The sequence below is a fragment of the Otolemur garnettii genome, unplaced genomic scaffold (genome assembly GCF_000181295.1).
Source record: "Otolemur garnettii isolate 467f Iridium unplaced genomic scaffold, OtoGar3 scaffold00029, whole genome shotgun sequence".
Taxonomy (NCBI): Eukaryota; Metazoa; Chordata; class Mammalia; order Primates; family Galagidae; genus Otolemur; species Otolemur garnettii.
The window spans coordinates 13,837,427-13,848,015 of record NW_003852424.1 but is presented as its reverse complement, the minus strand read 5'-3'; the positions used below and the strand labels follow the sequence as shown (position 1 = coordinate 13,848,015).

The window sequence follows — 10,589 nt, the reverse complement described above, 5'->3', positions numbered from 1 at the left end:
CATGACGCCACTACACTCTACCAAGGGCAACAAACTAAGATTCTATCTCAAAAACAAAAAACAACAAAAAAAAGAATTTATCCCCTCAGTGCTGGAGCCCAGAAATCTGAGATCAAGGTGTCACAGGGTTGGCGTTCCTCCTTAGGCCCCAGGGTAGGGTCTTTTCCTGCCTCTCTAGCTCCAACATCTCCAGTTGTCCTTGGCTGCAGCCTCTGCATCTGTGTTTATCCTTCACATCAGGACACCAGTCATTGGATAAAGGCCCACCCTAACCCAGTGTGACCTCATTTAACATGTCTGCAGAGACCCCCCCCCCCCTTTCCCAAGTAACATCCCATGCACGGGTTCCAAGGGGCAGGAAATATCACATCATTCTGGGGATACAGTCTATCCCTGAATGAGAACATTCTAGTGATGAGTACCACCCTGAGGGTTCTCCTCCCAACTATTCAGAGGCCAGTGGTACCTGAGTAGTGCTGCTTGCCTATCATGGACCTGCTGGAAGCCCTTCTTGACTCTCCACCTTCCTGCTGCCTCCAGAAGCCCAGCCATCCCTTTTGCCTCAGTTTCCCCAGTTGTAAGGCAGAGATACACCACCTGTAGTACAGGCTTATTATGAATACCTCCCCCAGTGAGCGCTCAGCCAGGCCCACATGGGACCTTTGGCCAGTGCCAGGTAAAGGGCTGGTCAGAATGGGAGGCAAGAGGCCATGAGGGTGATGCCTGGCCTGGGTGGTTCAGGCTTCCCTAGCCTGCCTATCTCTCTCTGTTCCTAGGCAGTGCGGCCCAATCCCCAATGCCGGGCCAAGTGTAGGAGACAGGTATTCTCCAAGGGATACCCAGCCTGTGCCACCATGGCAGGCAGGTTGGGGGGGCAGTTCTGTGTACAAGGGTCAGTAAGGATCTGGTACTGAGTGGGTGAGAGTGCCCCAGCCTGAGTATCTGCCCCTCCCACTCCCCCCAAGCATTCCTGTCTCCTAAGGACCTCTTACCCTGGCTCTAGACCACCTGGCAGGAGAGTCATCTGGACACCAGGGAATGGAGGACAGAGTTGTCAGCTCCCAGACATTTGGGTAGCACCTCCTCAAACGTTATACCATCAAGTTTAACTTTAATATGTTTGAGGCAAATTTTACAAACCATAAAAAGTATATTCACAGAGTTTTGCAACCACCATCTCTATCTAATCCCGGAACGTGATCAGCAATTGCCCCCACAACCTCCTTGGCTCCTGGTTACCACAAATCTGTGTTCTGTCTCTGTGGTTCTGCCTGTTCTGGACATTTCACATTAATGGAGTCACACATTGTATGTCTTTTTCTGTGGCTTCTTTTACTGAGCATAACGTCCTCAAGATCCATTTATGTTGTAGCCTTTTTTTTTTTTAAGACAGAGCCTCAAGCTGTTCCCCTGGATAGAGTGCTTTGGCATCATAGCTCACAGCAACCTCCAACTCCTGGGCTCAAGAGAGTCTCCTGCCTCTGCCTCCCGAGTAGCTGGGACCACAGACGCCTGCCACAACACCTGACTATTTTTTGGTTGCGGCCATCATTGTTGTTTGGCAGGCCCAGGCTGGATTCGAACCTGCCACCTTAGGTGTGTGTGGCTGGCGCCTTAGCCACTTGAGCCACAGATGCCAAGCCCATGTTGTAGCCTTTGTTAGAGCCTCCTTCCTTATCATGGCTGAGTGATATTCCAGTGTATGGTTGGACCATGTGGTATATTTATTCTTGAGAGAGACTGGACTTTTTTTTTTTTTTTTGGAGACAGAGCCTCAAGCTGTTACCCTGAGTAGAGTGTTGTGGCATCACAGCTCACAGCAACCTCCAACTCCTGGGCTCAAGCGATTTTCCTGCCTTCGCCTCCCAAGTAGCTGGGACTACAGGCGCCTGCCACAATGCCTAGCTGTTTTGTGATTGCAGCCCTCATTATTGTTTGGCAGGCCCGGGCTGGATTCGAACCCGCCAGCTCAGGTGTATGTAGCTGGCGCCTTAGTCACTTGAGCTACAGGTGCCAAGCTACCAGCTGTTTTTTTTTGGTTGTTGTTGTTGCATTTAGGCTGGGGCTGGGTTAAACCTGCAACCCTTGGTATATGGGGCCAGTGTCCAACTCACTGAGCCACAGTCACCGCCCAGGATATTGGGCTTTTTCTACTTTGGCCACTGTGACTCGTGCTGCTGTGCACATTTGTGTCTATGTTTTTGCATGATAGGCGTTTTTGTCCCTCTGGGGTTCCTGCCTAGCAAGAGCTACTGGGTGAAATGTTACTTGTGTTTACCTTTAGAGGACCCCACAGATGAGGTCCTCAGCAGTACTTGTTATTCTTGCCTCTTTGCATGAGGCCATCTGGGGATATAATGTGGCCCCTTGATGGAGTTTAGATTAATACATCTCTGATATATCATTGGCCTTTGTGCATCTCCCCCCATTGGCAGTGGCTACAGTAGCCACTTACTCCTCTTGGAGCCAGTGTTGGTCCCCTGGGTAGATGGGCAGCCATGGCAGCCAGGGGGTCTGTGCCTGTGTCATGGAGAGACCCTATTGGGATAGCAAAAGGCATTGGGGGTGAGAACAGCGAAAGCCTGGGGGCAGCTACTGTGCCCAGACCATGCCTCTGGAGCCTCCACCAGAGGCCTAGGGCCCCCAGTTTCCCTTGAGAGCTCTAGGGAACTCCCCCCATCCTCAGACCTTGACCCTTCTGGCCCAGCCATGGGGTCCCTGGGCATCTTGGGGCATTTCCTTCCTCTGCCAGCCTTAGGCCGGCTACCCCCTTTGGCTCAGGCTGGGAGCAGGGCCTTCATTCCTTACCCTTACAGAGGGGAGCCCCTCTGCAGTTTAGCCTCATCATAGATGTGGACAAATGGGGGTCCCCTCTCCACAGTCAGGCATTCTCCCATTCCCTCTTGTCCTAAGGTCCCCCTTACACCTCCAGCACCTTAGGGGACATTGCAAATGACCCCTGTGACTCCAGAGTGATGTCCAAATGGGTACTACTCCTCAAGCAGAAGGGCCAGTTTTTCTGGCAAATTCTTTTGGCCAAGTGATTGAGCTAGCATGTAAGGCCCCACAAACCCTAGTACAGGGTCTCAGGTGGCTGTGCCCAGGTATAGGACTGAGGTCCAGGGCATGGAGAGATGCAGGGCCAGCTTTGCCTGCACCCACCCTCCCTGCTAGGCTCTAGCAGCCAGACCCAGGGGCAGGGCGGGGCATTAACTTGCAGGGGCAACATGGGGGCCTCATGCTCCATCAATGCTGGGGCCCCCAAAAGGCTTCTGGGCAGGGAGCATCCAACTGGTACCACAGCTTGAGCGAAGACTCTGAGGGGAGGTTGGGTATTGAGGTGAAAGGCTCTGGCCTGAGGGACCTTTAGGGGATCTGAGGGCAACTTGGCCTCAGTTTCCTTGTATGTGACTCAGGGGATGACTATACCTCTCATAGTGATTGCTGTGGGGACACCAAGTGCAGTTTTGGGTCTGTGTCAGGCCTAGTGGGGCTGGGGCATGTAGACCAGAGCCTAGAGTGTTCGTAATCTGGGGAAATTGAGGCCTGTGCACGCCTGGGTGTTCTGCCCAAGTCCCAGGTGCCCAGCCCTGGGGCACTCTGGCCAGTAGGGTGGTGTTGACAGCGCCTGTGGCTGCTACGCCCCATTCGGTAATTCTCCTGCATTGCCAGTAATCACCCTGGCTTACCAGGCATCATTTCCTGAAAGTCAGCCCAGCCTGAGAGGAAGTAGGCGCAGCGCTGACTAAACTGACATGCAAATACAGCCAGGCAGAGCTTGGCTGCCTCTGTCTGACCTGACAGACGCGATGCTGGAGCCACAGCCATTGCCATGAGGGATCCACTCTCCAGCAGCTCTTCCAGGGGGACCCAGGGCCCCCCACGTGCCACGACCATGTCCCAGCTGCGGTTCTGGCTGCAGTTTGGGGCTCTCAACAAGGTAACGCCCCCTCCAGCCCCTGGTGACAAGGGGGCCCAGTATAGGCACAGGTTGGGGCTAGAATCTCCCACCACCTAGTGAGCAGGGGCTGGTCAGCTACCTATGCGAGCTTCAGGAAGCTCCCGCTGCTGTGCCTGCCCCCACCCTGCCCTACCTCCTTTTATGGCAGAACACTAAATCTGCTGGAATGTTCTGAGGCAGAGATTTGGGGACTTAGGAAGAGAGACTCCACACGACTCCACATGTGTGAGCTGGGGGGCTGGCACAGGGGAAGGGAGAGAGGGAGCTAAAACTGAAAGTAGCTGGAGGGGCTGCTGTCTCCCTGGAAAGGCTTCAGGTGTCATGGGGGAGTTTGGTCATCCCAGGGGCTCCTCGCCAGGGGCAGGGGGTTTTCTATCAATTGCCTTGTGGACTGCGTTAGGTGAGCAGGGTTTGAAGCAGGCTCTGAATACAGGTAGGGCTGTCCCTCCTACTGCCCAGAGAAGATACAAGTAGGTAGGAGAAGGGCAGGACCTTGTTTCTGGGGGTCGTTTCTTGGGTTGGCTTCCCTGGGCAGGAGCGGGTATGTCTGCTCTCTTGGGGGAGCTCTCAAGGCAGGAGCTCTCAAGGCAGGTCCTGCCAGCTCCCTGCCTCATCCAGGGCCCTCTACATGCTGCAGAGATAATAACCACAGCAGTTCACTTCAAGCCCCTGGAGCCCCAGACTGCTGGTGGCTGCCTTCTTCCCGGTGTTATGGGAAGGGTATGCCGAGGGCCAGCCCAGGGATCCATGTTGCAGGACAGGGCACCTGGAGACTGCAGGGCCCAATGGAGGGGGTCTTCTCCCACCACCCACCACCGGCACCACCCACACATGAGCAGGGTTGGGCAGGGGTGGAGCCTCAGGGACCTGTGGGAGCCTCAATTCCTTTGTCCCTGAAGTGGGGGATCTGGACAACTAAGCTGGCAGTCAAAGCCTCTGTTGCTGGGCACCCATCTGGGTGACCTGCTCTGGTGGGGGAACAGGAAGGGTGCTGAACCAGGGACCATAATCACAAAGCTAGAGAGCTGCCACATGGCCTGTTAAAAGTGTTGGGATGATGGGAAAGCAGGAAGCGCAGAGTCCTGTGCACTCTACCCCTGATGCCTGTGTTATAGCTGATGCACCAGAACTGATATGTTATTACTAAGGATTGGCGCCCATGCTTGATTTTGGATTTGGATTGGAGCCCATGCTTCCTCAGTTTCCCTGTCATGCCCTCTCGGGTCCCTCTGGGTTCTGGGAGTTCCTCAGATGTCCCTGTCTTGGGTGCTTTTGGACAGTCTTTCTGGCGGTTTCCTTAAGGATATATGTTGACGGGCTCTGGGAGGGCCACCTGGCAGGGAAGGCTACACTCATGCCCTCCAGTCTAGGGTCCCTACTTGCGGCATGGTCTGTCTCTGCTAGTGTGGCCCTGGGCACCCAGGGGTGTCATTCCCCACCAAGACTAATGATTACAGTTTGGGGCTCTCAACTACATGCCTAGCAACCACTAATCTGTGGGTCTGCCCATTCTGAGCATTTCATATAAAAGGAATCGCATACAGTGTATCCTTCTGTATCTGGCTTCTCTCGCTGAACACAGGTGTCCTCAAGGTCTCCGGCCTATGTCAGAGCCTCATTTCTTTTCATGGTTGAGAGATACTGCAGTGTGTGGATGGGCCATGTTGCTTGTTGCCCACCTATTAGTGGATACTGGCTACTCCCCTCACCTGTGACTGTCCTCTAGGATTCTTCGTACCTCGAGGACCTCTCCAATGCCTCCATCTTCTCCTCCTCTGTGGACTCCCTGTCGGACATCGTGGACACACCTGACTTCCTGCCAGCTGACAGCCTCAGTCAGGTACCCACCATTTGGGATGTGAGCACCGCCTCATCTGCCCATGACAAGGTCAGTGCCTCTGGACCCTGCCTAGCACCGGAGCCTGGCCCAGGACCCAACCCCTATCTGGGGGACCTATAGGGCATCATCTAAGATCCACTTCTTACAAGATGAGTGAGGTGGAGGGAGGTCAGCTGTTAACTGACATGGGTGAGGTGGCCATTTGTGGGGAGGGGGTCCCCTCATTCTTGTACAAACCTTGGGGCAGGTCAGGTCCCATCCCTGTTGGGGAAACAGATACTTACCTAGGAGATGAGCAAAAAGCCATTTTGCGTTTTGGAGAGGTTTTTTTTTGTTTGTTTTTGAGACAAAATTTCACTCTATTGCCCTGGTAGAGTGCCCTGGAGTCAGCCTAGTTTACAGCAACCTCAAACTTTTCAAGCAATCCTCTTGCCTCAGCCTCCCAAGTAGCTAGGACTACAAGTGCCCACCACAATGCCCAGCTAGTTTTTCTATTTTTAGTAGAGACAGGGTCTCACTCTTGCTCAAGCTGGTCTCAAAATCCTGAGCTTAGATGATCCACCTACCTTGGCCTCCAAGAGTGCTTAGATTATAGCTGTGAGTCACTGCACCCAGCCATTTTGGATACCAGCTCTCTCAGGCACCTGCCCCCTGGGGACATCAGGCCATGTCTGGGGATATCTGTGGTTGTCACAACTAGGTTGAGGCATAGGATGGGTGGCAGCCAGGGATGCTGCTCAGCACCTCATAGAGAAATGGTACCCCAGTGTCCACAGAGCTGAGCAAAGACCCTGCTATACAGAGCACTAGGCGTGGGATGGAATAGAGAGAGGCAGGCAGGCAGGCAGGGAGGGGCAGTGCCCACAGGGGTCCTATTGAGCTTACCTACCTGAGGGGCTCCTGATAGCCGTGCACTTGGTCACATAGGAGCTCTGAGGGCCAGGTTGTCAGTGTCCCTCCCAGGGCTGGGTGGAAAGTCAGACAGACATGGTCCTCCTTGTTGAGAGGACCTCAGTCGTCCTTGGGGCAGGACTGAGATTTGCCACTGTGTAGCTTCTGGTGTGAAATATAGGCCAGCCCTGGGGGGTCAGGGGCAGCAGGGCAGTAGGCAGAGTGGACGACTCCAGCCCATTCCTAGCACTAGGCAGTGGGGGTGTCTGTTCTGAGGGAGGGAGCTCCCCACATTTCCCTCTTGCCATTCCAGGGTCTTCCTCCAGGAGTGAGGCTTCTAGACTTAAGGAGCTGGAAGTTGGAAATGTGTCCACGGGCTAAGTGGCCCTCCTCAGTGGATATTGGTAGAAGGCTTCCCTGGGACCCTCAGGAAGGGTCTGGCCTAGACAGCAGGGCATATAAGCTGAGAACATGGGGCCCCCACAGGAACAGGAAGTGTCTGGAGTGCTCTGTAGCTACAGTGGACATCTTAGACTATTCCCCTTGAATAGGGACCCATGCCATCCTGGCTGCTTACTGGTTCATGGCAGGGCACAAGAGAAGGGGCCAGGGCCCAGGCAACTTACAGTGGATAGTGCAAGGGCATCTGAAACCCAATGCCCCAGAGCCTGGCCAGCCTAGCTGGGAACAGTGACTCAGCCTTCCAGGAACCCTGCAACGCCTGTTTGTTTGTTTTTGTTAATTTAAAAAAAAAAAAAAAGAGCAGAGAATTGAGTATAGGTTTCTAACCATCCTGTGCCCCACTTCCATTTTCTTTTATGAAAACTTTGGGAGTATGTCCAACTTTAGAAAAAAACAAGAGCCATGAGAGTCAAGTTAATCAGCTTTCAACCAAATGCCCTAGGGCCCCTGTAGCTCCCAGGGGAGACCCCAAGACTATCCACTGTGCTCAAAACTACCCCCCCAGTGTCTCAGGATATTGGGCATCCTGGTAGGGGTGTGGGTCTAGAAGTGATTTTCCTCTTGCTGTTTTTTCACATTGACATCTATTTATGATGAGCAACTGTCATTGTTAATAAACTTTGTTTGCTAAATAGCAGGTATGTCTTAAAATCCTAGCTCCCACCTTCAGTGTCTTGGTGTAAGTGATGGATGTTACTGGTTACATCCTTCCCTGGGCAGGCAGGTTAGGGCCTGCGTTCTGATTCACCCCAAGGCATCTGGGTCTCCTGTCCTAGCCATCCATAGGCTCTTGAGCTTAGTTAGTTCTGAGACCTCAGAATGGGCCATGTTCCCCAAGGGCTCACACATTCATCCCAGAGGCCCAACCACACCTGGCTGCCCAAGTCTCAGAGGCAGTGCCTGTGGCCAGCCTTCTGTCCTGCCCTCTGTCCAGCCCCCTGTCCATCACTCTCTCCTGTCCTCTGTCCATCCCTTTGTTCTGCTTTCTGTCCAGCCTCCTTCCTATCCATCCCTCTCTCCTGTCTTCTGTCTAGTACCCTGTCCTGTCCTCTGTCCTACTCTCTGTACTGCTCTCTGTCAACTACGATGAAATCAGGCTGTGGGCTGTGTCCTCTGATCCCTGTGTCAGGAGCCTTCACCCATGGTGGAGAGAGAGTGAGGGACTTCCCCTTGGCCCCCCCACCAACCCCCTCAGCAGTAGAAGCTAGCCAGGCGAGAGATGAGACCAGGCCTATACCTACCTATTCAGATGGTTCTGCTGGCCTTTGGCTCATGTTGCCCCTGGATGGGGAGCTCCCAGCCCCCACATCCTCCCCTCTCCTGAGTGCCCCCTGCCCCCGAACAGTGCTGGCACAGTCTCACCTCCTCCAACCCCATCCTCAGCTGCCCTGCCATCTCCCACTGGACTGAGGCAAGGGGCTGTTGTGTATTAGAACTAGCACCTTCTGAAGGCCTTCCTGAAGGCCAGTTCCACATATGCCAGGAGGGCAGCAGGAGGGAGCTGGTACTGGCTTGCAAGATTGAGCCAAGGCCCAAAGGAGTTTCCCAGCAGGGAGGCCACAGGTGTACCAGGCCACACAGGGGATAGCAGGAGTGCATGGCCCAAGGCCATAGTGAGCCAGGGCAGGGAAATCTGTTTCTGGTGGCTGGGCTAGTGGGATCTTTGGCCACAGCCTGCCCTGTTGAGCCTGGCTGACATCCTGCTCCCCTCCAGCTATTCCTGCCTAGTGGGCCATTTCCAGGCCTTGAGGACCCTGTGCCCTCCCTCCCCAGCACCCCGCTTCTTGTTAGCTACCAGGTAAGTTGGGCCTGCCTTTCTCATGGGACTGGGCGGGGTGTGTCTCACACATACAAGCCTGTAGTCTGCCAGCCTTGGGCCAGCCTAGAAGCAGGCAGTGCCCATTTTATAGATGGGGAAAGTGAGGCTATTTCCTTGCTACAATGGGGCAGGCCGCACCATCTCCCACAAATTGGGTTGGTGGGCTGGCCATTCAGTCAGCCAGGCCCCTGCCCCTGGGGGAAGGCTGTGCGGTGCCCGTGGTAGGGACCGGACAGGCTTTGCTGAAGCTGCCCATCACAGCCGCAGAGTCAGCCCGAGGAGGAAGATGAGGCAGAGGAGGACGAGGCAGAGGAGCTGGGCCACACTGAGACCTATGCTGACTACGTGCCATCCAAGTGTGAGTGGCCCAGCCAGCTCCCTCCAGCCTGCACTGCCCCACAGGGATATTTGATTCTTGGGCCCTTGAAGCTGGAAGTAGGGTAGGCGGGGCCAGTTCTACAGTGTATACAAAACCCAGGGTTCCCAGAGGCCAGAATTACAGAAGTGCTTCAGCTTCTCCTACTAGGATTTTAGGGATCTTCTCTGTCTCTGGCCATGCCACCTACCTACCCTGGCTGTCTGGCCATGCCTGTGGCCACACCCCCAAACCACCTGGCAGAGCCTGGCCGTGCCCCTGACCACACCCCCAAACCTCCTGGCAGCCACTGACCACACATCAACTTACCCAGCTGGCTCTGGCCAGGCCCATAACCATATCCCTTCCTCTCCAGCCAAGATTGGGAAGCAGCACCCTGATCGTGTGGTGGAGACCAGCACACTGTCCAGCGTCCCACCCCCAGACATCATCTACACCCTGGCCCTGCCCTCAGACAGTGGAGTTCTGTCTGCCCTGCAGCTGGAGGCCATCACCTATGCCTGCCAGGTGACCAGTGGCTATCTTCACTGTCCCTGCCCACCTCATTCCTTCCTTGAAGAGTCCCTGGGGTGGGGATGCAGAGTCATGCACCACCACCAGGCCCTGACCACCATCCTCCACTCCATCCCAATAGCAACACGAGGTTCTGCTCCCCAGTGGGCAGCGGGCAGGCTTCCTTATTGGCGATGGGGCTGGTGTGGGCAAGGGCCGCACAGTGGCTGGCGTCATCCTGGAAAACCATCTGCGCGGCAGGAAGAAGGCACTGTGGTAAGCGCCAGGCCTGGCGGGGGCAGGTGGGGCAGAGAGGGCAAGTCTGATGTCCCCCACTCCCAGGTTTAGTGTCTCCAACGACCTCAAGTATGATGCAGAGCGGGACCTACGTGACATCGAGGCACCTGGTATCCCAGTACACGCACTCAGCAAGGTGGGCACCCACACTCCCCTGGGGCATGTAGGGGTTGATGAGGCAGCTCTGCCCAGATCCCTGTATGAATGGGAACCTGATGCCTGGGGAGGGCCTGGGCTTGGCCAGAGTGCCCAGTGAGCCACTTCCCCTCCCCACAATTGCCCCCTGTGTTCTCAGATCAAATACGGTGACAACACTACCTCAGAGGGCGTCCTCTTCGCCACCTATTCTGCCCTGATCGGGGAGAGCCAGGCAGGCGGGCAGCACCGCACACGCCTCCGGCAGATCCTCGACTGGTGTGGGGAGGGCTTCGAGGGCGTCGTATCCTGCCAT

General features: G+C 55.2%; 1 protein-coding gene across 3 annotated transcripts in view; it reads left to right on the top strand.

Moving 5' to 3' along the window:
* The window catches only part of SBNO2 (strawberry notch homolog 2), a 59,937-nt gene that overhangs the window by 34,876 nt on the left and 14,472 nt on the right, over positions 1-10,589 (top strand). The window contains exons 1-8 of one of the 3 annotated variants that reach the window (XM_023512540.1): positions 3,737-3,940; positions 5,688-5,849; positions 8,869-8,952; positions 9,235-9,331; positions 9,705-9,856; positions 9,984-10,117; positions 10,184-10,274; positions 10,434-10,577. In XM_023512540.1, coding sequence (XP_023368308.1) covers positions 3,833-3,940; positions 5,688-5,849; positions 8,869-8,952; positions 9,235-9,331; positions 9,705-9,856; positions 9,984-10,117; positions 10,184-10,274; positions 10,434-10,577 — 972 coding nt within the window. In that variant the 5' untranslated portion in view covers positions 3,737-3,832. Of the gene's footprint in view, positions 1-3,736; positions 3,941-5,687; positions 5,850-8,868; positions 8,953-9,234; positions 9,332-9,704; positions 9,857-9,983; positions 10,118-10,183; positions 10,275-10,433; positions 10,578-10,589 lie in introns of those variants that run through there. The other 2 variants (XM_023512539.1, XM_003788838.3) reach the window with 2 other exon arrangements.